The 27,963-nt window shown below is 42.9% G+C and overlaps 2 protein-coding genes and 1 long non-coding RNA gene across 6 annotated transcripts in view; 2 read left to right on the top strand and 1 right to left on the bottom strand.

Annotated features, from left to right (window-relative positions):
• Shroom2 (shroom family member 2) overlaps positions 1 to 27,963 on the top strand; it is a 1,329,704-nt gene that overhangs the window by 320,259 nt on the left and 981,482 nt on the right. The window lies entirely within an intron of this gene.
• LOC127185645 (uncharacterized) lies at positions 525 to 6,647 on the bottom strand. 4 transcript variants are annotated; one of them, XR_007830200.1, is made up of 3 exons: positions 6,512 to 6,647; positions 4,798 to 4,974; positions 525 to 673 (listed from the first exon to the last, which is right to left on the bottom strand). It is a non-coding gene; the product is annotated as an uncharacterized LOC127185645 (long non-coding RNA). The 4 variants fall into 4 exon arrangements; XR_007830202.1 differs by lacking the exon at positions 6,512 to 6,647 and adding an exon at positions 6,097 to 6,304; XR_007830201.1 differs by lacking the exon at positions 6,512 to 6,647 and adding an exon at positions 5,674 to 5,730.
• Gpr173 (G protein-coupled receptor 173) lies at positions 6,624 to 27,365 on the top strand. Its single transcript, XM_051142127.1, has 2 exons — positions 6,624 to 6,744; positions 25,754 to 27,365. The coding sequence occupies exon 2, from the start codon at positions 25,851 to 25,853 to the stop codon at positions 26,970 to 26,972; it is 1,122 nt and encodes a 373-aa protein (XP_050998084.1). The 5' UTR covers positions 6,624 to 6,744; positions 25,754 to 25,850; the 3' UTR covers positions 26,973 to 27,365.

Here is a 27,963-nt window from a genome sequence, read left to right as displayed (position 1 = left end):
TCTGTTGCATACTTTATGATTACTTCCCCCTGGCAGGGTTGCCTTGCCAGGCCACAGGGAAAGATTACATGCTCAGTCCTAATGCAACTTGATAAGCTGGGGGTGGGTTGGTACAGAGTACTCTCATTTTCTGAGGAATAAGCGAAGGGGGATGGGGGATGAGGGAGGGAGGACAGGGCCAGCAGGAGAAGAGACAGGGGGCTATGATCAGACTGTAAACTGAATAAAATTATAAATAAATAAATAAGAAATTGGTTCCATGTGATGGAACTCCTATTTGACGCTGATGAAGTAGCCAACAGCTTGAGACTACATAGGTCATGGGCATAAAAGAAAGCCTACTACTATCATTCTGCTAAAGGAACATAGCAATCAAATGACTCCTTACTGACATATTTCTATAGTCATGGGGCACAGTATCACTCAACTTAGTCTTAGTTGGGGTTTCCATTTCTGTGAAGAGACACCATGACAAAAGCAACTCTTATAAATGAAAACATTTAGTTGGGACTGGCTTACAGTTCAGAGATTTAGTCCATTGTCTTCATTGTGGGAAGTATGGCAGCATCAGGGCTGATATGGTGCTGGAGGAGCTGAGAATTCTACATCTTGATCCAAAGGCAGTCAGGAGACTAGCTTCTGCAGGCAGCCAGGAAGAGGCTTTCATTCCACACTAGATGGAAAATGAATATAGAAAACCTCAAAGCCCACCCCACAATGACACACTTCCTCCCACAAGGCCACACCTACTCCAGTAAGGCCACACCTCCTAATAGTGCCACACCTTATAGGTCAAGCATTCCAACACATGAGTCTATGGGGGCTAAACCTATTCAAACCACCACACTCAAACCCCATCAGAGAATCTTCTTGCAGTAGATGGTAATTAACAAAGAGATCTACAATGGAGCAATGTGCAGAGAGAGGCTCTAGGGCACTTGGTTGTAAATGGGATATGTTTATCAAACCCCTCCTCTCAAGGATCAGTGATCTATAAGGAAGAAAAGGAGGAAATATTATGAGAGTCAAGAATGGTAGATGATTCCTAGGAAACAGTCACAACAGAACTGATACACAAATAAATTCACAGAGACTGTGTCAGCATGCATAAGACCTATACAAAGTTCAAACTAAACAAAATTTGAGCACTGAGAAGTGGAAGTGAACACAAAATCCCACCCATAACTATTTGTAGTCAATACCTGCTGGGAAACACCACAAAAGAGGAGACAGAAAGAATGTAAGAGCTAGAAGAAGGAGGAATGCTATGAAACCCTGTCTTCTGGACATGACACGGCCATTGCATTCATGAACTCACACCAGCTGTGACCAACTACACAAGATGGACACAAGATCAAGCCACCCCAAAATTCTGGATACATGGGAGGGAAGATCTCCAGTCCCCAGGCCTTTACTGGGAAGATACTAGTATTTCCTAGTTCCTTGGGGAGCAGGGGGGGGGGTGCAGAAATCTTTCTTTGAAGTTGTGGCCATTAGTATGTTCAACATGCTTCAGTGGATTATTCCACACCCATGCACACCAGTAGAGTGTGTGTGTGTGTGTGTGTGTGTGTGTGCGTGTGCGCACGCGTGCACAACTTTTCTATTATTGTGATAAAACACTGTGACCAAAGCACCTTAAAGAAGAGAGAATTTATTTTCACTTCTGGTTCCAGAAGGACAAGAGTCCATAATGATGAGGTAGAGGTATGGCATCAAGTAGCAGCCAGGGTGGCAGAAGGCAGGAAGCTGAGGGCTCACGCCTTGAATCATAAGCATGAAGCAGAGATAACGAGCAGAAAATGGCATGAGACTTTTAGTCTCAATGTCCACCTACAGTGATGTACTTCCTCCAGCAAGGTTACACCACCTAAATCTCCCCAAACAGCACCACCAACAGGGAACCTCAATGTTCAAATACCTGAGCCTATTTGGAACACTTCTCATTTTGGAGGGGAAAGGGGAGAAGGATATGAAATAGGATCATATCTCGTTGTATGCATTAAATTCTCAAAGAAGAGAAGAACTTTTAATAATGTCTTCTTCATTTCCCTCACTCATCATTGGGAGCATTTAGAGAGGAGGAAGGCATAGATTTGCTATTAACCCTGTCTCGTAACCCTGATAATTTTTCTAATTCTAATAACTTTAAACACATTTTAATTTTCTATACACAGTCAAATTTGTAAATATTTGCATGCTTACTTTTCTCATGTCTTTTTTCTGTTTTTTTATCAGACACCTTTATTTTTGTATAACTGAAATACAAAAAATATGTTTATATATATAATTTATTTTTAATTTTATTTTTTTACTTTGGAGAATTCCATATACATGTGCAATAGAAAACAATCATATTTAGAAAGTAATTTGACAGCATGACCCTTTAGCAAAATAACAATACCAACTTCTACCCTAGGGTCTATGATCTTCCCAGCCATGGGCTTCTGACCAGAATTTATAGCACATGGAATGAAAATTTCTTCTATTGAGCAGGCCTCAGGTCCAATCAGAAAGTGCTTAGTTACCTCATAACAGTTGTGCCACTATTGTGCCGATGGGTGCTTCTTGCCTGGCAGGTCATACATAATTGTAGCATGCAAGGTCCACACTTGGTAAGACCATTGATAGTTTTTCTCCCTCAGCCACCTGCCAAGCACCTTCTGGCACTATGAAAGCTAACCAGAAAGGAGGAAGAAGTGTCCTTTTCAGTTTGAAATTGAATTCTCTATGCCCTGCAATCAAAATGTGTGGTAGAACTTTACTGTATAGTTTTGGTGGGTAGCCAAGGGGACACCTGGAGCTTTTTTGACCAAAAGCTCATAGAGATGTATTCCGTGCCCTGTACTGCAATTTTTATCATGAACCTTTAAAAATATTTTTTAAGCTTTTATTTTATGTGCATTGGTATTTTGCCTGCATGTATACCTGTGTGAAGGGTTGGCTCCCCTGGAACTGAAGTCACAGACATTTGTGAGCTGCCATGTGGGTGTTAGAAATTGAACTCAGGTCATCTGGAAGAACAGTCAGCGTTCTTAACCACTGCGCCATTTCTCCAGCCCTTATCGTGAGCCTTTTTTTTTTTTTTTTTCTTGCACTGGCCAAGACCTTCAGTATAATTGAAAAAAAAAAATGATTATAATGGGCAACCTAGTCTTGTTCCCAATCTTAGAAAGTCTCCTAGTCTGCTTTGCTGTTGCTGTAAAAAACTGTGGCCAAGAGCAACTTGAAAAGGAACCGGTTTCTTTTTGTCTTACACTTCCAGGTCCATCACTGAGGGATGTCCGGATAGGAACAGAGAAGCAGGAGCTGAAGCAGAGACCATAGAAGAATGCCACTTACTAGCCTGCTTCCCGTGGTTTGCTCAGCTTGCTTTCTAATACAAACTGGTACCACCTGCCCAGGGGTGGCACTGCTCACAGTGGTCTGGGCCCTCCCAATTCAATCAGTAATCAAGAAAATGCCCCCAAGAGATGTGCACATGGGCCAATGTGCTAGAGGTAATTCCTTAATTGAAGTTCTCTCTTTTCAGGTGGCTCTCATGTTGACAAGAGGTAACCAGCACAACAAGCATCCGATGTTTCCCCATTAAGGTATGATGTTTGAACTATGGTATTTTACTAAGCTTCTTCAAATTCTTAGAAAATGTAAGTTCCCTATGAGTTTGTTGCTTGTTTGGGTACTTTGCTTTTGCACTTGTTGAACAATCATAAGTTTTCTTCAATCCCCTGAAGAATTTATGTAAAATTAGAAAATTAGGTGTGTGGGGGGTTATCTGACTATTTCGCAAAGTTTACTATTGGACAGTCTCTGGAGAGAAAGAATGTATGTGTATATATGCACACAGAGGCCAGAGCAGAACGTGAGATGTTTTCCTCTATTGCTCTCCATGTAAATGTCTTGAGAAAGGGTCTCTCACTGAACTGGAAGCTCACTGTGTTTTGGCTAGGCTGGGTGGCCAGCAAGTTCTCTGGCTCGACTTGCCTCTGCCCACCAATGGTGTTGATATACACAGGCACAGCCAGGCCATGCTTTTCCATGGTTGCTACAGATTTGAACTCAGGGTTTCGTGCTTGCAGTGCAAGTGTTATGATCCACTGACGCCATCTCCCTAGCCTCCTGGAGATCTCTCTGTATAAAGTTTTCAAATGACAAATTGAGTCTGTTTAAGTTACAAGATTGCTCAGATAGTCTATATTTTCTGTGACTTTTAGTAAATTTTAGCTTCCAAGAATTATTCCATTGTATCAAAAAATTCAAAATTGCAAGCATAAAATTCTAACTCTAAGAGCCCCCTGACTCTAACTGAATGTGATGTAGTGTAGTGCCCCCTTTGCCCCTGATACTTTTTACATGCTTTCTTATTTTCTCAATCATGATGTCTTAAGGGTTTGTCAAAGATCCTTTAGCTTTGTGGATCTTCTCTAGCTTGATTTTTCTGTTCCATTGCTCTATACTATCAATTCTACCATTTCCCTCCTTTCTTTAAGCCTAATTTGTTATCCTTTTCTAACTTAAGAACCACTTCTTCCTTTAAAAAAAAAAAAAAATATATATATATATATATATATTTAAAGCTACATAATGTTCCCTCCACACAGACTCAGAAGCATCTCAGAAGACTTCAGGTGAAGATTTTCATTCTAGATCAGCCCAAAGTATTGTCTAATTTCCACTGTAAACTTATGTTCAGTCCATAGAATTTTATCCTTTTCCAAAGCACAGTGCCCAAATTTAGAGATATAAAAATAACCACCTAAAGTTTTTCTAAAAATGTTTCACACCTCTCCCACCTACCAGATTTATATTTCCAGGGAGCAGGCCTGGGGATGTACATTTCACAGGTCCCAAAGGGATCCAGACGTAGGTGCATGACCTCCAGGCCCACAGGTCGGTAGCAGATCATGGGTGTCCTAAGGGCAGCAAGTCTGATTTACCCAAGTCATCTGAGCCCAGCACTGGACCTCCACAGAGCTGTTTAAACGAACGAACCAACAAATGAGGGAAGAAAACAAAAGATACATTTTTATATCAAGACAATTGGAATTATTGAAGGCTGTAAATGAGAGGAACCACGACCACATCACTTAGTCCCAATTTAAACGGATTCAAACCAGAAACGTATTCCCTGGTCTTCACGGTTCTGTAAACAGACATTCGCTTTCTGCTGTCCTGGAACACGGCCTAAAGTATGGGTTCATGCCTGCCTCCTGGCCCAGAGAAAGTAGAAGTAGCATTGGAGACGTCCTGCCAGGGGGTCTGAGCTGGGTGTCTGTATTACTCCTCCCCCTCTCTCCAAGCCAGCTCCAGAGCCTAGCCATAAAACCCCACCCTAAATAAGCTTATCCACCTTATCCTCCAAGCCTTCCATGCCTAACCTGAGACACTTCCACCGAATCTTTATCCAAAACCAGACCCCCAGCCCGGCCCTCTCTTCACGAGTAGCCTAGGCAAGTTCCTTTCTCAGCAACCTCCTGGCTACTTCTCCTCACCTCCACAACACAGGCCTCTCTCAAGTCAGAAAGGCCTGAGCCTGTTTTTTGTCAGCCACCTATTGTCCTGGCAAGAACAGCCACCACACCAAGCATCCCCATTCAGTCAGCCAGCCAGCCAAGTTCTCCCGGTCTCGCCAGCCCCCTCCCCCAACCCCGGCCGCCCCGCCCCAGGGAGGACCTTGCTGGTGGCTGGGAGTCTCCCGGCTGCTCAGCCTCCCTTCTTCCCTCCCTTGCTCTCCCTGCTTCCCTCCCTCCTCCACCCGCCCCTCGGGCAGGGACTGTGCAAATGGAGGAGAGGGGAGGACTAACAGGCTACACAGGGTCCAGCTAAGGGGCCAGGACTCCTCACTGAGACCCTATCCAAGTTAGGTGTTCCCCGCATCATGGAACCTGAATTTGTATGAAGCCGGGTGATTCCTGGGCCCTGAAGCTCCTTCCAGCAGATTTACCGTACCTTCGTCTCGCATCAGGACCCCCCTTGGATGCTCTGAGCCACCCTTCTCAACCCGGATCTAAAACCTGGGACACGGCTATCAGGCCAGCCTCTCTCTCCCTCCACCCCTCCCCCTCTTTCTGGCGTCCATCCCCTCCCCAACACCACCTCTGCTGCTGCCTCTGGCTATGGACCTGCACCTCTTCTCCATCCTCGCCAGGCCCGGAGAGTGGAGTTAGCCTGGATGAGAGTGTGCCCCTAACCTGGGGCCCTCCCAGGCCATGGCTCGTGTGCTCCCAGGGAGGAGTCCAGGCCCCTGAGCATCTGCTGGAAGCTTGGCAGAGGCCCCGCTGGGACCGTGTCTTCTGAGGACAAAAGGCTGCGGCCAGCAGGCAGACTGGGTGGGGGGTGGGGGTGGGGGAACCGGCAGTTAGGCAGGCAGACCAGTAGAGGAGCCAGCGGTGGCCCCCTCCCAGACTGGCGGTGGCATGAAGATGGGGGTGGGAGTGTGTAGTGGGAGAAGCACCTACCAGGACCCCCACCTGCCCACTACTTGGGCACCCCAAAGCTGTGTGCTGCCCACCTGGTGTTCCCCAACATCTCCAGCTCTACCAAGTGCACCCCTCTGGCACCTGCTTCCCTTGCTGCCAGCGATTTAGACCAACCAGGCTGTATCCACGGCAACAGAAGCAGGAGTGTCACTGGCTGCCAGATCACTGAGGGTCCCACAATGTGGCCTGGGCTGTGGTCGATCCTGGATGAGACAGAGTGAGCCCCCTTCCTGAATTCCAAGACAGTTCTGCTAAGAGAACCCAGGTAAGTAGTCAGCATCCTTCCATGAAGGAGCCAGGGGAGGAGGGGAGCTGGGACTTCTCTTCTGTCTCCCCACATATTTCAGTCTCTATCACTGTCATGCTTCCCATCTCTGTGTTAGTCTCTCTACTTCATCCCTGACTATGATGAGCAAACACAAGCCCCAAGACTTCTTCTCCCCACCGCACCCCGCAGCTCCCTTAATCCCGAATGTCCCATAAAAAAGGGAACCACCACCTGTTTCCCCACCCCCAACCCCTCACAGGGTCTGTTTTCTATGATTATGGTCACGTTTAGACACAAGACCATTCCTTGTGTGCTAGCTGTGGACGGGGTACCTGGGAGCACATTGAGCCTTGTTCTCACAATGCCTGCAGCTTCCTCTCCTCCTTCCTTCACCCTTCTCCAGGTTCCTTGGCTTGTTTGCAGAATTATGCTCTTTCTCTCTGTCTCTGTCTCTGTCTGTCTCTGTCTCTCTGTCTCTCTCTCTCTGCGTGTGTGTGTGTGTGTGTGTGTGTGTGTGTGTGTGTGTGTGTGTGTGTGCAAAAGAGATGAGACGGAGGACCCCGGGCAGCAAGCAGATGGGTAGATAAGGTGAGGAGGCGGCTCCTAGTGCAGACCACCCCTCATTCCTTCCTTTATTCTTTTCCCAGTCTCTACCTACAGGAAACATACTTTTGCTCACTCACCCTGGAAGATGTGTCCCAGCTAGTGGGAGGAAGCTGCTATAGGAATAGAGGAAGGTAAGGTGGGGGTAGGGAGCACATTCAGGCCCTGGGCTCTGAGAGAGCTTGACAATATACAGGGGACAGGAACAACATAGTGGTCCCCACACTTTGGGCCCTGGCTTCTATCACATGGCTCTCTGTTTCTGTTTCAGATACCCATATTGTGTTTGGGACCTCCAGATCTATGACACAGTAGCCAGAGGTCCCTGTATCTGGAGGTGCAGGAAAACCTGGTATATGGAGAACATGGATTCTACTAGGGACACGGCTCCTAACTCCTAGCTCGCAACTTTAGTGGAGGCATGTCACGTCACTTGTTGAACCTTGGTTTTCCCATTTGTCAAAGAGACTGGTAACCCTTTCTTCACAGATGTGTGCAGGGATTAATAAATTGGTGCATGCAAATAATTAAGTGCATTTCTAGGGTGGCGCTGAGCAGTGTCAGGGTCAATATTACTGCTGGGTGTTCATGATTAGTATTGCTACTGATTGAGGGGAAGGATTAGCACCTTTTCTCCAGGGTCTCAGCAGAGATCTAGGGAAGCCAGCAGACGGGAAGATGGAGGGCGGCAAGTGGAAGGAAGTAGAGCAGCTTTATGCTCTTCTTTCTCATTTTAAAAGAATGATAATTGTGAGTAGCCACCCCTACCTACTCAGGGTCCATTCCCTGCAATTGTTCCTATTTGTACACACACACACACACACACACACACACACCAGACTGTGAGCCAGCAGAGGCCTGGCTTACAGCCTGCAGAATTCCTGGCCCTGGTATGTGTCCCTCTGTTGAGGGGAAATTAGCAAGAGTTTGGCTTATGGTCCGTGGTTGGCAGGGACTGGAGACAAGGCTGAAGCTTTTTGAGATTATAGGGCTTTTAGTAGAGCTGGGGTGTGGCCCATGCAGTAGTTAGACCTGTAGTGGAGTTTGCCCCCTCTAGACCCTGGATTGGGGAGAGTGGGGTTTCCTAGCTGGTTTCTAGGCATGGAAATGTGGGAGAATACCAAAGAGATGGGAGTCAGCAGAGGAGCTAACAGAAGGGAGAGATTGAAAACAGATTTCCTCTGAGGGACAGGGAAGGATGGGACCTTTAGACATGAATAGACTTTCCTGAAGAAGCAGTTGCTGTGGAAAGGAGAGGACCTAGCCTATTGTTGCCCAGGGGCATCTGGACCTGAAACTAAGCATATACATGAAAACAAATGACTGCATGTATAGTTTGTGTGTACGTGTCTCATCACTGCACTGTAGGTATTTATGAGTTTGTGTGTGTGTGTGTATGTAAACAGGCTATGTGATGGCATATGTGATTATGTGGGTGTCTAGAGATGTTTGTGTCTGTCCTGGAAGGCATGGGTTTGCATGTCTGTCTGGGTAAGCAATGGTCATGTTTGATTCTGACCCAAGTATTAGTGTATTTCTCTGAGCCTATATTAGGCCTGTTGAGTGTGTGTCTGTGTGTGTGTGTGCGCGCACGGGCAGGGCTGGTGTGTGTAGCATCAATTTGACTTTGAATACACATGTCTGAGTATATGTATATGAGCATCTAAATCTACATGTCCAATTAAATGAATGCCTAGTTGGATCTGATTATGTATATTCTTGTTTTCCCACATATACCTTTCAGTGTAGGCTCATCTAAATGATGTGTATGATCATGAAAGCAGAAACATGTATTCCATGAATATAAGGGAGGATGTGTGTATGAACATGCTTATATGTGTTGTGGATGTGTCTCATATATTTGTGTGAATAGGCCTATCTGTTAAAGTTTGTATAGATTCTTTTGGGGGGGAAATTCATCTCAGTTTTTATTTATTTTTTAATATATTTTATTAATTTATTCATATTACATCTCAATGGTTATCCCATCCCTTGTATCCTCCCATTCTTCCCTCCCTCCCATTTTCCCCCTACTCCCCTCCCCTATGACTGTGACTGAGGGGGATTTCCTCCTCCTGTATATGCTCATAGGGTATCAAGTCTCTTCTTGGTAGCCTGCTATCCTTCCTCTGAGTGCCACCTAGATTCTTTAACATTTTTCATTATGTCTATGTCTGCATGTACATGTTTGAGTGCACATAAACAAGCCTGTGTGTTCATACCTATTTAAAGAAATGTAAGTATGAATAGGCACACTGGGATAAGGGAAGAGTATATGAGTGAAAAATATTTTATGTGTGCACATTGGACTACATTTTTTAAATATGACTGGGGTTTACAGTGGTGTGTGTTAAATTTACCCACAAGACTGTGTGCATAGGTGAATAGGTACATTTGTATGATGTCTAATTTGGTGCAAGTGCATATCTGATTAAGGTATGCATGAGTAACCACATTTCATAATACTTGGGTGCATGTGTCTCAATATGTGTGTATTTGAATTTTTGAGTATGACTGTATTTGAGTATGCCTTGAGTGACTGTGCATATATATGCTAGTATTTTTTAATATTTGACCATGCATATATTCAAGTGAACATATCTGTACATATGTTGTCAAACACAATTAAGGGTATATTTTTGAATAAGCCTGTGTGTATGCCCATCTGAAGACACAAACGTGTGAAGTACGAGTTCGCACAGTTCTTTTGCATTTTATGTTTGTATTTATCTTTGGTCTAAAGCACATATTATAGAATGATGTATATAAAACTGTATGCATTCCACTCAGTTCAAAAGTGCATTTGTGTGTGTGCCTATGCTTTACTTAAGATATCTTTGCATGTATGTATGTGATAAGTGGATCAGATTTTCTTATGCAGGTCAACACGTGCATGTGCAAGAATACATGAGTGTACTTCTATATGTGCCTGTGTTGAAATATGACCTTGTGTTCTATTCCAATGTACATGTAAGTTACTCTTCTTTCATTTATGTAGCTTTTTAGAATGAGTATGTGGACATAACCGTGTGTGTGTGTGTGTGTGTGTGTGTGTGTGTGTGTATCTGACTGTGATAGTGTGCTTTTGTGAGTATCCATATTTAACTATATATATGAATTAATATATATACAAGTTATAAGTGTGTGAATATGCTATGTGTGTACATGGCCAGTTGTGCATACAGGTCTCTGTGAGAATATCTGCATATGTATGCATCTCATTTTATAGGCATTTACATATTTGGGTATGGATACGTGTGAGTACACCTATACAGATATGTATGTATGTATGTATGTGTATTTTGTATGTGAATATACATCTGTGGTTATGTTTGAGGGTATATGCACATGTTTGGGAACGCCCTCTTCTTTGCTTCTGTTTCCTTATCATGTCTTTAGATATGATACATATATTTTTACATATCTCTGTAGATATGTAAAATACTTTTACATACCTGTATCCACACTTTTGTTTGTGAGTGAATGCATGTCATTCATGAATAAATCATGTGAATTTAGCCTATTTTAAAGAGTAAATGGATGTACTTGCGCCTAAGCCCAATGGAAATGTGCCTGTGTGTGGATAAATAAAGGTATTTATTTGTGCATCTGTCTGTCTGATATGAGATTTGGCCTTGGTCTTGTGCAGACTGCTCTCTACACAAACCTCCTACCCAAATACACCCATGCTTTCATCTCATCCACAGCATATGGATGCACCCACACTCTGCACCGTATTCTCCACATGCTCACTAATGACCACTGGGGGCGGTGATCAAACTTTGAAACATAAAAATCTCCCTTCCTTTTTCACCACTATCAAAAGCATGGATGGCATCATAATAGTGGCTAGAGTTAGTAAGAGCTTTGGTTGGGGTGTGTGTGTGTGTCTGTGTGTGTGTGTGTGTGTGTGTGTGTGTGTGTGTGTAAGTGAGAGACAAAGACGTAATTTGAGAAAGAATGAATGTACATTTGGACATTTCACAGAGAGAACTCAAATTATGCCACCAGGCAGAAATCTAGATGCTAATAAATATGTATAAATAAAAGTATATCTTAGAGATGTAGTAGGTATGTGGAATATGTATATGTAAGAGATCATATGTGTTTCTGGATAGTGTGTGCCTGTGAGATAATTGTGTATATTAGAGAGGGAAGGATTCTTTTAAACTCAAAGATACACATACCATCCACCCAAATATTTTCAACTGTCACACAAACAATCTGTGTAGACCTCTACACAAATCTACTCCCCAAATACACCCATGCTTTCATCTCCTACACACCATATGGACGCACCTAACCCACACTCTGCACAGTACTTCCCACACAAATGTGCCTTAAACACTTCCTCCATATACACCATCCAGTTTACATCAGTAGACTTTGTAAGCATGAGAGTCTGTGTATTGGGATGATACATGTTTATGGGATGTGGAGGTACCCTGATGGTATATGATAGAAAGTGTATGGGCACATCCAGGCTGTGTGTGTGTGTGTGTGTGAGAGAGAGAGAGAGAGACAGAGACAGAGACAGAGAGACAGAGAGAGAGACAGAGAGACAGAGACAGAGAGAGAGAGAGAGAGAGAGAGAGAGAGAGAGAGAGAGAGAACACGCATGGGTGTGTTTGGAATAGAATGGATTTGAATGTAGACGTGTTTGAATAGTAGCAGGTCAAAGCATGGATTTACTATTTACTAGGTGGCAAATTATGTGTGTAAGAGAGACCGACAGACAGAGTCAAGACAAAGAAACAAATAGTAAGTATGAATGTACAGCTGGACAAAATTTGTGTTTGAATGTGAGTTCTATGAATCATGTTAGGTTAGAAGCTGGGTGATATATGATTGCGTGTGTCTCTGTGGGCATATATTTGGCTTTGGAAACTGTGACTATATCTAGATGGTGTGTCTAAGTGCAGTGGTTTTGGAGGGTACATGTGTCACTTTGGGTGTGTTTTGATAGTATACATTTGTAATGGATTGTCAGTACATATGAGACAGGTATGAGGGCTCCAAGGTGGAGTGGGGATAAGTTTAAGTGTATCTAAATATTGTATGTAAGAGTGTGGGCATGCTGAGTTGGAGACTGTATAAGTGTGACTTTAATTGGATAGAGTGACTGTAAGTGTAAGTATATTTGAGGTGCATATATATATGAGAATGGATTATGTAAATGGATGTGTGTGAACGTGTGGGTGAATTGGTGTTGGGTATATTGTGAAAGTGGGTGTATCTGAGTGGTGTGTGTGAGGAGGAGAATGAATGTATATATATCTGGGTTTGGGGCTTGTGAAAATGGGTATATCTAACTAGGATATGTACAGTTCTCTGGATGGCTGGGGAGAAGAGAATCTAAGTATGGTGTGGGAGAAAAAAATGTTACGCTTATGTGAGATGAGTGAATCTAGCATGTGTGCAGATATATCTGGGTAGTGCGTGTTTCTGTGTATTTCAGTTTGGAAGATAGCTAACATGGATTTATATGGCTAATTTATAGGTGCTGTGTCTTGATATTTTATGCATTCAATAGTGTGATTATTTAGGAGTTTAAGTTTGTGATTGTGACCACATGTGAATATTTTTTCTTGGGCATATATATGTCTGCTAAAAATGTCTGTAATGTGAACTTGTCCATAACTCAGTATGAATGACCATTTCTACCTACGTGTGTTAGTAGATATGAACTGGCTCGTGTATACACATGCTTGAAATGTGTGTGTGTGTGTGTGTGTGTGTGTGTGTGATATATACATACATACATATATATATGCAAGTGCTTGAAATATATTAACAATATATATTAAATATATGTTTAAGGTAAATATACTCCTAAATGTGAATAAATTGGGTCTCTAGAGACAGCCTTTGGGTTTACTGTGTATTAGCTGTGTGGTTTTGAGTAAATCACATAACCTCAATAAAGCCCCAGTCTCTCATCTGTAAAATGGAAGAAATAAAACTACCTATCTTGTAATGTTAGGATAGGATGAGTTAATACACTAAGAGTGCTTGGAACCATGCCTAGACCTCTCGTGAGGAATTACTTACTACAGGTAACAATAGTATATTACTTGTCTGTATCATCTGTATATACCTGCTACAATTATCCCTGTCCTAAAGGCTAATAGTGTGCCTTCATCTATAACTGCCAAGGCGGTTTCTACATGCATATTTGCCTCATTATATGTGCCCATGTGTATGTCCAAGAAAATGAGCCTAGCCTCTTTCTATGTAAGAATGTGTTTGTGCATGAAAATCAGTTTATAAAGTATCTCAGTGTTTCCATAGAAACACAGATGTGTGAGAAAGAATGTGCTCAAGGGTAAGTGGAAGGACATTGAGTTCTTTGTGTATATTTGCTAGTATACACTTCTCTAGGTGTATGAGTACACACACTTATATGTGTGCTAATGTATCTGTGAGAATGCAGGTACATACATATGTGAACATGATTCTGTGTACACACGTGCCAGTGTATTTTTATCTGGCAATGCAACTAGGTTTATAGTTGACAGTATGTACATGTATGCACGTGGGTCTCTAGTCTATCTGTAAATTTCACAAGGCTAATATTCATTTATATGTGATCAATGCAGTGGAAGCATTTGTGTAGCATGGGTTTGTGTCTAATGCATGTGGGCATGTATTACAATGTGTACATCTGTGTTGTTCAATGAGGGTGGAATGTGTATGTATGAATTGATGTGTGTGCATCTGAAGATTTGTGTTTATATGTTTCTAAGCCTTGGTGGTGATGTGGGTTTGGGAATGCATGCATCTGCATTGTTTCATCTGCTTGATTGCCTCTCTGTGCAGCTGTGAGCCTAAGTAATGTGCCTGCTAGTATGTCAATGCTATGTGTAAATGAGTGGGTACCAGGGCAGATTTGTGAGAGTATCTTTTTATGAAACAGTAGGTTTGGGGCCAGTGAGATGACTCAGTGAGTAAAGTTCCCTGCCATCAAGGCAGATGACCTGAGTTCAATACCTGGTACCCACATGGTAGAAAAAGGATTGAACTCTGAAAGTTGTTTTTTGACTTCGGCATATGTGGGTGGAGTACATATGAACACACATAAATAAATATTCTTTAAAATAAAAGTTAAATGCAGTAGCTGCAATGTTTTAGTGTAAGATCCAGATGAGCAAGACTTGACCCCTGTCTGAATGTCAATTATTTTTTTGTTTTGTTTTGTTTGTTTTCAAGGCAAGGTTTCTCTGTGTAGCCTTGGCTTTCCTAGACTCATTTTGTAGACCAGGCTGGTTTCGAATGTACAGCGTTCCGCCTGCCTCTGCCTCCTGGGTGCTTAGATCACAGGCATGCCCTACAACACCTGGCTTGAATGTAATTCTCATGCCTGCCCAAGCAGGGCTGTGTCTGAAAGTCCATGCAATTAGGCTTATGTGTGTGTGCATCTCCAGGTACCCTTTGAATGGTTTTGAAGGTGGATGTGTCTCTGCTTATGCCTATGTCTATATGTTGTATATTCTGTCTGTTGTATACCCTTGAGTGATTTGCTGTTAAATGGATACCAAATTGCATCACATTTGTGTGTGTGTGTGTGAGAGAGAGAGAGGGGGGGGGAGAGAGGAGGGGGAGAGCCTAATTGTATTTATCAGCTGATTTAATTCTGAATATGAGTGCAGATTTGAAGGTCCATGTGCCCATATCCATATATTTACCTGTGTGTGTTGGTGTTTACATGCAATGTGACTAGAGGTAAGTGTTTTAGGGCATTAACACAACTCAACATCCAGAGAAAGTAAATCATACTAGAGTAAACTAAAGACTATTTAGAGGTACAGGAACTTGATGAAAAAAAAAAAAAGAAATTCCTTACATTTTCTTCATATTATACAATTATGAAAAACTGAAAAGTTTTAGGGGATTTATTAAGACCTGAATTTGTATACAACTTTCAAATAAAATCTTTTTGCAGATTATTTTCATGACACACTAGAGTGGTCTCAAAGCATAACATCTTTTCTTGCTCCCTCCTTCTCTCCCTTCCTTTGTTTCTCTCTTTCTTTTTCTGAAACAGGGTCTGGCTGGCCTAGAACTCACCGTGTAGCCCAGGCTGGCTTCCTAGCAGGGCATGGTAGGGTACACCATTAATGCTAGTGCTTGGGAGGTAGAGGCAGGTGGATTGCTGTGCATTTGAGCTCTGCCTGGTTTACATAGTGAGTGCCAGTATAGCCAGAGCCACATGGTGAGACCCTGCCCCCAAAACAAACGAAACAAAGCAAAAACTTGTCTCTTCCTCCCAAATGTGTTTACAAGCATGCACCATGCCCAGCTCAGAGTATAACTTTTTTTTTTTTTTTTTGAGACAGGATCTCAACTATTTAGCATTGGCCAGCCTAGAGCTAGCTATGTAGACCAGACTGGCCTCGAAATCATAGAGATCTACCTGCCTCATCCATCTGAGTGCTGGGATTAAAAGCATGTGCCACCATACTCAGCTCACAGTATAACATTTTTAACTCACTGATGGGAATCCATAGTGGTCAGCATCAGTGGCCACTCTTTGTGAGCCTTTGATCATGACAACCATGGCTTATTATATTATCATTTCATTCTTTTTTTCTCTCTCTCTCTCATTTTTATCTGGATTAGGTAAATCAATTCGGCAATTTTCTTTCTTGGTGAAAACTCCACACAATGACAACAAAGAAGGATCAAATAATAACATATAGTTTGAGCATATATAAATTTCTATCATAGCCTGACACTTCTTAATATTGGAGGCCATGTATAAAATAACCAAGAAGGTGGCTCAAGCACATTTTGCCCTAATCTTCTTCATAATTCATTTGAATGTATGAAACACAACTGTATGATTCTGCAGGTCAGCAAAGCCTACTTAAAAAAAAAAAAACATTTGTCATGCAAGCATGAAGGCCCAAATTCAGATACTCAGAGCCTGCATGAAGCTAGACACAGCAGTGTGTGTGTGTGTGTGTGTGTGTGTGTGTGTGTGTGTAATCCCAGTGCACCTACACAAGATAGAAGTGGAGACAGGAGAACTCCACAGAAGTCTTGGGGCCAGCTAGCATGGCTTAGCAACAAACAATAAAGACCCTGTCTCAAAGTGGAAAGCAAGGACTGACACATGAGATTGTCCTCTAACCTCCATATGTGTAGCCCCCCACACACACATAACATTTTTGTAACAAGGGCTTATGAATTTTGAATCTAACAAATAATTGTCATTTTGACTATCTCACAATTATGATGAAACATTTCTTCTAAGTAAACACAGACTTGGCTCTATACATATTCTATCATTCAGATTGCAACCCCAAGTAGACATCACTCCAGAAACCATACTTTTCCTACCTTGGAGTTTTACTTTGAATCTATAAGCCATGTCAGCGCTGCCTGCTTTGATAGGTAGTATTAAGGGTCGGCAATGCCATGCTGGGCATGTAGCTGAGCTGGCAGGGTGCTCACACCATGCACAAAGTCCTGAGTTCAATCCCTAACAGCCCAGCACTGAGAAAGTGGAGACAGGAGGTTCAGAAGTTCAAGGTTATCCTCATTCACAAAGAGTGTTCAAGACCAAGCTGAGCTACATAACACTCTGATTCACAAAAAAAAAAAAGAAAGAAAGAAAAGAAAAGAAAAATGGAAAAAAAAGATGGCTATTGGTTTTTATGCTCTTAACCTCTGAGCCATCTCTCCAGCCCCTCATAATACTTTTTTTTTTTTTTTTAATTATTTCTTTCTTACGTTTACAGTGTTCTTCCTGAAGGCCAGAAGAGGGCATCAGATCTCATTATAGGTGGTTGTGAGCCACCATGTGGTTTCTGGGAATTGAACTCAGGACCTTTGAAAGGGCAGCCAGTGCACTTAACCTCTGAGCCATCTCTCCAGCCCCATATACTTTTTTAAATTAACATTTATTTATTTATTTATTTATTTATTTATTTATTTATTTGGCAGGGGCATGGGTGGTTCACATGCCACTAAGCACATAGGGAAATCACAGGACAACTTGCAGGAATACATTCTCTCAACCATGTGAGTCTCAGGAACCAAACTCAGGTCTTTGGGCTTAATAGAAAGTTCATTTGCCTTCTGAGCCATCTTACCACGCCCAGAATGTTTTTTTGTTTTGTTTTGTTTTACAAAATTCCCACATACTTAGATTTAAAACAGAAATGTTTGTGAAATGTGTATGATTTCAGTTCTTCCCACAAAACTAAAAGATACATGGAAACAATTCTATTTATTCATAAAAAAATCTGAATCTTAGATGGCGTAGTGGTACATACCTATAATCCCAGTACTTGAGACGCTGAGGCAGGAGGGTTATTAGGAATTTAAGGTCACCTGGGCCTATGAAGTGATCATGGTGATTATGAGTTCATCCACGGCTACCTAGACTTTATTTTTTTTAATCCAAACCTCTCTCCCTTTCTCCCCCCACCAGCCCCCCCACCTCTCTCTCTCTCTCTCTCTCTCTCTCTCTCTCTCTCTCTCTCTCTCTCTCTCTCTCTCTCTCTCTCTCTCTCTCTCTCTCTCTCTCTCTCTCTCTCTCTCTCTCTCTCTCTCTCTCTCTCTCTCTCTCCTCCCCTCCTTTCCTATCTCCCTCACTGACCCCCAAGCCTCATACATGGTACAACAGCGTTCTACCTACCATTAAGCTCCATGCCCAGCCCTTATGTATTTTTATTGAAGGGGTCAGCAGATCTTTGTGAATTTTTAGAAAGGAACACTGAGACAGAATCATAAAATCCGAGGCTGACCTTTGATGAATCAATTCAATTAAACTATTATCTTGGTTCTTCTTTTATTGCTGTAATAAGGACCATGGCCAAAAGCAACTTGAGGAGGAAAGGGTTTATTTCACCTTACAGCTACAGTCCATCATGAAGGGATATCAGAGCAGGAACTCAAGGCAAGAACCTGCAGACATAGCTCGTTCAGCCCGCTCTCTTATACAACCCAGAATCAGCGGCCAAGGGATGGCACCACCCACATCAGCCATATATCAAAAAATGTCCCCACAGACTTGCCTACAGACCAATCTATGAAAACAATTTCTCAGTTGAGGTTCCCTCTTCCCAAATGACCCTAGCTGTGTCAAGTTAACCAACACAGCTATTGTATGGCTTCATTAATTTATCAACAAATGTTTTTACCTAACACTATAAGGCCATAGTCATGACATACCACCAAGAATCAGATTTGGCTGATTTTATATAGCAGATGCCAATAGTGAGTAAATCAATAAGCAGACTAAGAAATAATAATAAATGTTTTGTTATGTCTAAGAGGAACCCTCATCTTTTAAAAACAGATAGTGAAATGTTTATGGGTGGAATAGTATAATAATTGTGATGTATAAGACTGATGGTTGAGAGGAGTAGAGGTGTGGGCAGAAAACAACTGATGGCTGAGTTCCTAATTGGTGTAGCTGGACACTGAGTCTACCCAGTTTCACCGCAGTGTTCCCCTCTTGCCTGTTCATATTTGAAATCACTATAATAAAGAGTTAGTTCTTTTTATGAAGAACTAACGGTCAAGGAAACTAACTAAATGAGTATATTCTCTATAGGAACACCAAATACAATACACAAATCAATAATCTGATATCTGAAATGCTCTACAAGCTGAAAAAAATTTTGATGCCAACATGATGCCACAAGTGGTAAGTTTCCCACCCACTATCTTGTGACAGGTCACAGACAAAATTTAGACACAGTAAAATAGTGCATAAATTTACCTTTATGTTGTGTATAAGGTATAGACAAAACAAAATGAACTGCATGTTTAGATGTGGGTCTTGTTCCACAAGATGATGCATTGTATCTACACAAATACTCCAGAATCTGAAAGAGTCCAGTGTCCTATGCACTTTTGGATAAGAGATAAGCAAACTGTAGTCCACACCAATAACCATGCAATGCTCCTCCCTCCTCTTCCCTTCCTCCTTCTCCCCTCTCCCTCCTCTGCATGCTACACGAGTGCACTACCACTGAGCCACACCCCAGCCCCCAATTTTTCTAGTTTTGTAGGTGAGGAAAAGTATTCCAAGAGTAAGTTAAAAAGAAAAACAAATACCATACATGTAGATATAGACCAAGCCAAAAGCCTCACTTATGATAAATAAGTGGAAGGTAGTAATCAAACTGTCTGGGATGGCTTTAATAAGAAGCTATTGAAACACAGCAGACTTCTTGCCATAGACCCCTGTATCTGTTCTTGCTCCAGTTTCTTGGTGGGGCAAATATGTACCTGCAAGGTTAGCTGGTTTCAGCACATGAGCAGATTTATATTATACCTGTTGTTGAATATATATATATGTATATATATATCAGTTATATGTATGAGAACAAATTGGTATGTTTACACACACATTTGTCCATGTGCAAGTGTCTATATTTCAGTGTCTGCATAAGCAAGTAAGTTTTTGTCTCTGTGTTTGATTGCACTTGCTGAAATGTGTGAGAGTATGAGCATGTTAGAGCTATTACACTTCCATAAATCGATGAGAATTTATACATCGAGAGGTGCATATATGAGCCACAATGTGCATATTTATATTGTTAAGTGTACCTAATCTATGTGAGAGGAGGTACATTGGTTATTTTGTGGTAGAGGATATTAATGAACGTGCCTGCAAATGTATCTGTAAGTATCTCAGGGGGTTCTATATGTGTGTATACATACCTGAGTGGCACATTTCAAGTGTTTGTGAATTTGATGGTGTGAGTGATGTTTAATCTGAATGTTAGTTTTGTAACAGTGTTTGTATATGTGATGATGTAGCTATGCTGTTGTGATATTTTGAATATGTGGGAGTATTTAAGCAATCAGATATATCAGTTCAGTGGGTATATAGGAGTCTATGTGTAAAATGACAGTGGGTTTGCTTTGTGTTTGAATGTGTGTGGCATGCATGTGAGTGTGTGTGCTGTGTGTATTAGGAGAACTCTAAGGGGAAGCAGTTGTGAGCCATTACATATGTGTTTGTGAGACAGTGTGTCAGTGCGTCTACATTGATGACCAATTCTCAGCCCTCGCTTAAATGTGCCTTTATGTAACAAACTTGTTACATAAAATTTGTCCTTTGCTATCTGGAAATGGAGTTTACAGACAATATATTTCTGTACATGTCCTTTTAAAAGAAGTCCATACTGTACCTATGCAATATGCATATTGTATTAACTATAATACAAATAAGAAATTACTTATAATAATTTTATTTAGATATATAAATGTTTGGGTGTGGTAGTCTTTGGGGCATTCAAGAAAATAATTGAAGATTCATAAGTGCTTATGATAAGTAAATGTAGTTTAGAAGAAAAGCCAGGTTCACAAAGTACAAAAAAATGATAGGCAGAAGCTTCATATTGAGATTGTACAAACTAATGACGTGCATTGAAAAGGAAAATACAGTCTCCTCTTGATTCACATGACAGACACATTCCTGGATAATTCCAGGTATGCTAAAAGTAGAATGAAAAAAAAATATCTTAATAAAAGAGATTCTAGACTCAGCTAATTACCTCAAAATCCTAGGAGTTGCAGGACATGTATTAGAAATGTCAGACTACCCCATACTCTCTCTGCACCCCTAAATATTAGGGCATCTTGCATTCTTAACATGAGGCAACCTACACACCCCCACCTCACTTCCAACCCACCGCCCCCCCCCCACACACACACACCATTCCTGTAGATTTCCAAAATATCCCCTAGGGGGCAGTAATGCCTTTGTAAAGGACAAAGCCCTGTACTAACCTACCTGAGTACAAAAACTACCTCCATCTTTTTGTCGGTGTGTGTGTGTGTGTGTGTGTGTGTGTGTGTGTGTGTGTCCGTGTGTGTGTGTCTGTGTGTGTGTGTGTCCGTGTGTGTGTCCTGTGCACAAGGCTGTCCTGGTGTGTGTGTGTGTGTGTGTGTGTGTGTGTGTCCGTCCGTGTGTGTGTCCTGTGCACAAGGCTGTCCTGACACAGGCAAGTACGTTCTGAGCATGCACTCTTTTCCTTTGCTTCAACTGGGCCTCAGCCAGGGTTGCCAGACTGTGCTTAAGAGCACCCAACAACTTCAAGCTTTCCAAGCAACGCCAGGGCTTTGTTTGCTTGCTGGATTTTTTTTTTTTTTTTTGCGGGGGAGTTGGTTTTTTACTTAAATGTTTGCTTTCGCTGAGACCTTGAGCTCCACATTATTTACCTCTCAGGCTGATGTGTTCCCCTCTGTACATATTGTACGTGCTCTGTCTCTGTGTCCGCCTGTTTCTCACTGCCCTCTCATCTCTCTCTAACCTTCTACATCAGGGTTCCTTAATTTTTTTCCTGCTTATGATCTCTTTCACCTAAGAAATTTTTCTTTTTAGGTTTTTTGAGACAGTGTTTCTCCGTGTGACAGCCCTGGCTGTCCTAGACTCACTCTATAGACCAGGCTGGCCTCGAACTCACAGAGATCCACCTGCCTCTGTCTCCTAAGTGCTGGGATTACAGGCATGCACCACAACTACCCAGCTTCTTTTATGCATATATATTTATATGGGATAGGTATGTAAATAAAACATTTACTATTAATGAGTTTATCTGCAACTATTGTCAGGCATACATATAATTTTTCTATTCCTTAAAGACAAAAGTACATTTGCATGCTGAGATGGAAGTGCTTTTTTACATAAATAATTAAATCTTTTCTGATTATTTGATATGAAACATATAAGGTATCTTCAATGGTTTTAAGAGTTGACTTTTGTCTTGATTTTATAACTATGTACCAAATGGTGGAAATATAGTTAGGACACTTCAAAAATTGTTGGAAATTCAGTCCTATTCCCAACCCAAAATTCATCTAATGGTTTTTTTATGACACACAAATCAACAATTCAAATTTTTTAATTTTTATTTTGGAGGGTGGTAGTTTGAGACAGGGCCTCTCTGAGTAATCTCTGGCAGCCCTGGAACTTTCTACATAGACCAGGCTAGCCTCAAACTCACAGAGATCCACCTGAAATGGCAATAGGAAAGTGTTTAAAGGCTTTATTTTCTGTACTTAAACCATTACATTTAATAAAAGAAAAGGTATATATTCATCAGAAACACTGCAATTCATACTATACAGTCGTGTCAAGCCTTAGCTGAGGTGTTTCAGGTAGCATTTGTTGTCATTGGGTTGTATGGTGGCATGTGCAGTGCATAGTGTGCAGACTGTATGCTCAGAACCACGGCTTCAGCAACATACACAACACAAGCAACTACTGCCAGGAACATGTGGGATTCATCAAACCTTTTGCTTTTAAATCATACTTTGGTCACTATGCATCTACAAATTTTGTAAAATTCTAGAAACCTCCACATTCAGCTCTGCAACCCCGTAGGAAGTTACAACCCACGGTTTAAGAAGCTGTTGTTCTAGATGATTTTTGTTGCTTGCTTGCTTGCTTGTTTTTCCTGCGGTTTTCCTTACCCACCCTTTCTGTCTCCTCTCTTGCTCATTCGCTGTTGTTTGGTGTTATCTATGTGTCTCTTTTAAGTCACTCTTCCTTCCTTCTCTTTCTCCATTTCTATGTCTTCCCCTGTTCTTTTTCTGTTTTTCTGTCTTTCCTTTTCCTTTGTCATCATCTGCCTGTGACACAAGTGTCTCTCTTTCTTTGTCACTCCCTGTGTATGTGACTACCCCTTACAATAACTCTGCCTCTATACCTAATCTTTACCCCTTGCTGCCCCTTAAGGCTAAGGCATATTGTGTGTGTGTGCCACCCCTTAAGGCTAAGGCATATTGTGTGTGTGTGTGCCTTTGCACATACACAGTGGAAGGCTGTCTGCAATTCTGGGAGGAGTGAGAAACGTCAGGCCTCGAGGGACTGAAAGAGACCTGACTGCATACACTTCTCTCCTCTCTTTTAAGTAGGCCATTGGCTATGAGATTTATTGGTGCTGTCAAAAAAATATATTACTACTTCTAGGTGACAGGCCAGACTGTATGGAGCTAGAAAATAATGCAAATGGGGACAACTTTACTGGGTGGGAGCTGGCAAGAAGGCAACCACCTCAAGACTCATCTCCCTAGCCTGTCCCCATGTCCATCCCAGCCTCAACTATAATCCTTAGCCGCTCCTGCTTCAGTTTCATGTGGCTTGGCCCAGCTCCATTCCCTTGAGGAAATGCTGCCGCCTTGTCATGTCCCCACATCGCCTGCCTGCACACAACAGGCACTCTCCTGCTCCCCAGGCTATTCTTTCACCAGATCCAGGGTGACTCCTTCCATGGAGCCCTCTGCATTCACCATTCAGTTGAGTTCTTCAGCCAACTAACTTGTCATCTTTTCACCAGGAACCTACTTGGTGCATGTTACTGATCTTTGAGAGGGGATGGGACCTACCCTGCCCTTGTGGAGCTTCTGTTCTAATAGGATGAGGCAAGTAATACTCTAAATTTGAAAAGTAAATGATACAGCTCAAAGAAAAGAGAGATTCTGATGAGAAGGAAAAGGGGCATGGAGATGCTAGCACCTCTTGCCTGGGTTACTAATGGAGCCTTGGTGTTCACCCTTATATCTACCTTTAGATTAGAATTTTAGTCAACCCTGAACCGGAATCACATCCTATCTCTGTTCAAAACCTCCCAAGTAATTCTGAATCAAAGACCTCACTATAGTCTCTATGATACGCCCTTGCCAACTTGCTTTGACTGACATCACCTCCTAACACTTGCCCCTTTTTCAGTATTTCACCTGCGCTGGCTTCCCTGCTCTTTGCCAGTTTGCCATGAATAGCTCCATCTTGGGGCCTATTTTCTGACTGTTCTTTCTGCCTAGAGTTTTCTTCTCCCCAACAGCCACAGGACTTACATCCTCACCTGTTGGCTTAGATGACTCCTGCTTTGTGCCGCCTTCCCTATCCACCTCGTCAAAGACTGCAATACCTTCCTCACCTCTAGCACTTTAAATCTTCCTCCCCTACTTTACAATTTTATCTTAGAATAGCATCATCAGCTGATATCCTAATTTCACCTGTGTCTCTTTTTATTACCTAAAATGTCAATTATACAACAGTATGAACCTTTTGGTGGTGGTGGTGGTGGTAGTTTGAGTTTTGGGGTTTTTGGGTTTGTTTGTTTGTTTTGTTTTGAGACAGGGTTCCTCTGTATAACCCTGGATGTCCTGGAACTTACTCTGGAGGCCAGGCTGGCCTAGAACTCAGGGATCCCTCCCGCCTCTGCCTCGCAAGGGTATAGAGTAGAAATCTTTTATCTGTCTGGCTCACAACTGTATCCTCAGTGCCTAGAACAGTACATGACCTAAACTAAAGAAATATTTTCAGTGAACCAATACAACAAGCACACCTACATTTTTATATTCATACAAAATACCACATTCACACAAAATAAAAGCCAGAGGTCTCATCATAATCCATAACCTTACAAAATTTGGACTTCTGTATGCCTACCTCTGAGTCTGTGAAATGCACCACTAACAACATTAGTCTTCTCACTGCTCACAGAGCATGCTACGTACATTCCTGGCCATGAATAAAGATATTTTGCTGGACATGATGGCATAGAGCTGTAATCCTAGCACATGAGTCTAAGGCACGATGACCCCAAGTTCACGGCCTACCTGAGTTAGGGAAAATGTTCATAGCCAGCCTGGTCAACTTCACAAGACCTTGTTACAAAATTAAAAGGTTTAAAAGTAAATCTCAAAGATGGTTTAGAGATATGGCTCCTTGGTAGAGCTCTTGCCTGCCAGGCCTGAGGCCCTAAATTCAATCCCCTGTACAGCAAAAAAGAAAAGTAGTAAGGGAGTGAGAGAGGAAATGGGAGAGAGAAAAGGACAGAAAGAAATCTAATGAGTGGCTGCCAATAGTTTAACAAAAAACATGAAATAAAATAGAAATGAATGAGTAAATTACAATTAGGATTAGTAATGTGTAAAACTTTTAGTTGAAGTAGGTGTGTGTGTGTGTGTGTGTGCGCGTGCGTGCGCGTACATGCTGGATTGTGGGTAGCAGTAAGAAACAAAAAGAAATGCTTGAAAACAGCCTTAGGGCTTGTAAAAGGGAGTAAGCGTTCCAGCAACATCTACAACCCTACAGACTCACCAGTGGAGGAAGAAAGAGGAATCTAAGGACGTTAGCAGACAAAACACTTACTCCCGGCAAGAAAGGCAGGAGTGGCAGGAGCTGGGGAGTGTGGGAAGGGCTCATAGACACACTAACCTGCCCTCTCTGTTTCTTTCTCATCTGTCTCTCACTCCCTGTTCATACTATTCCATCCCTTCCATTTCGGTGTTGTTTTCTATCCATTAACATCCTTTTCGCCATTTTTCAATCTCATTATTTACCACTATGTCTCTGCATTTTTTTTTTCTGTCTCCCACCCTCATCTGTCTTTCTATCTGTATCTCCCTCCATTGTCCCCATTTGCAGGTGTAGCTCAGCAAGACAACTGATGGAGTCCCTCAGGGCCCATCAAATACTGGACTGGCTGACCCCCTAGGGTTGGGGGTAGCCCTTGCCCCTCAGTATGGCCAATACCACCGGAGAGTCCGAGGAGGTGAGCGGCGCACTGTCCCTGCCATCAGCATCGGCTTATGTGAAGCTGGTGCTGCTGGGACTGATCATGTGTGTAAGCCTGGCAGGCAATGCCATCTTGTCCCTGCTGGTGCTCAAGGAGCGTGCCCTGCACAAGGCTCCTTACTACTTTCTGCTGGACCTGTGCCTAGCTGATGGCATACGCTCTGCCATCTGCTTCCCCTTTGTACTGGCTTCTGTGCGCCATGGCTCCTCATGGACCTTCAGTGCACTCAGCTGTAAGATTGTGGCCTTTATGGCTGTGCTCTTTTGCTTCCATGCGGCCTTCATGCTGTTCTGCATCAGCGTCACCCGCTACATGGCCATCGCCCACCACCGCTTCTATGCCAAGCGCATGACACTCTGGACATGCGCAGCTGTCATCTGCATGGCCTGGACCTTATCTGTGGCCATGGCTTTCCCACCTGTCTTTGATGTGGGCACCTACAAGTTTATCCGAGAGGAGGACCAGTGCATCTTTGAGCATCGCTACTTCAAAGCAAATGACACACTGGGCTTTATGCTTATGTTGGCTGTGCTCATGGCAGCCACACATGCTGTCTATGGCAAGCTGTTACTCTTCGAGTATCGTCACCGCAAGATGAAGCCAGTGCAGATGGTGCCAGCCATCAGCCAAAACTGGACATTCCATGGTCCTGGAGCTACCGGCCAGGCTGCTGCCAACTGGATCGCTGGCTTTGGCCGTGGGCCCATGCCACCAACTCTGCTGGGTATCCGGCAGAATGGGCACGCAGCTAGCCGGCGGCTACTGGGCATGGACGAGGTCAAGGGTGAAAAGCAGCTGGGCCGAATGTTCTACGCGATCACACTGCTCTTCCTGCTCCTCTGGTCACCATACATCGTGGCCTGCTACTGGCGAGTGTTTGTGAAAGCCTGCGCTGTGCCCCACCGCTACCTGGCCACTGCTGTTTGGATGAGCTTCGCCCAGGCTGCCGTCAACCCAATCGTCTGCTTCCTGCTTAACAAGGACCTCAAGAAGTGCCTGAGGACTCATGCCCCTTGCTGGGGCACAGGAGGTGCCCCAGCTCCCAGAGAACCCTACTGTGTCATGTGAAGCAAGCCAGTAGGTGGTAGGCAGGGGGAAAGTCATGATCACCATACTGGGGCCAACAGCAAGGGAAGGGTGGGATCCATACAGAAGCCTTCTTTTTTGAGCCCCAGTCCAGGCTCTCAAACCATCCATAACTGAGGCACTTCGCCAATACCTCCCAAGGGTTGGAAACTGGGTGAGGAACTGGAAAAAGAGGCATTTCTAGTTCTGTGGGGCTTACCCCACAGCCTCCTTCTCCACTTCTACAATGTCCTATTCCCATGCCCTCCCTGCCTTCCTTTCCCTCTCCTTCTATCTTCCTGAAATAATGATTCAGTAAAAGAAAGCAAAGTGAAAATGCAGGGGTTTTCATAACAGCTGAGGAAACAGGCTTTCTTGCTTAAATGTGTCCCCCCCCCCCCCGCCGCCCTTGACATTGTCAAGAAATGGGAACTTTCTCCTGTAAAATAGATTTCCAGAGATCTTATTGCCCCCTGGGCTCCCATTCACCCTCCCCTTCCAAATCCTTTAGCAAGACCTGGATGTTTAGGAAATATTGACTTAAAGCTTCAGGCAAGAGGGACTAAATGGAATGCTGCATTCCTGGGGAGCGAGGATGTTTAAATTGCTATGTTGTGTGCAATGTTGTTTTTGGCAAACCTTGAACCCTAGCCTGGTCTCCAGTCCCTCCCTAGTGTGCTCAAATTTCGCAGGTGCTTTTTGAGGCTCTGTTTGAGAAGCCAAGAGCATACAAAGAAAGGCTTCCGTGGTGTGCCCAGGCTAGATAAAGAACAGAATGGGAGATGTGCTCCTCAACCAGGATACATCAAACTTGGCTACATTCACTTAAGTTTCCTCTTGGCTCCCCTAACCTTTCTTCCTAGGAATATACATCTGCTTCAGTCCCCACTAGGGATGACATAGGTATATGCTGGTAGGGGAAGTCATCCATGGAAGGATAGGGAGATAGTTGAACTCCCCCAAGTAGCTGGAGTCCAGACCCTGGAGTCAGAGC

The sequence above is a fragment of the Acomys russatus genome, chromosome X, assembly GCF_903995435.1.
Source record: "Acomys russatus chromosome X, mAcoRus1.1, whole genome shotgun sequence".
Classification (NCBI taxonomy): Eukaryota; Metazoa; Chordata; class Mammalia; order Rodentia; family Muridae; genus Acomys; species Acomys russatus.
Note: the sequence above shows the minus strand (reverse complement) of the source record. Positions and strands in the feature narration are given on the sequence as shown.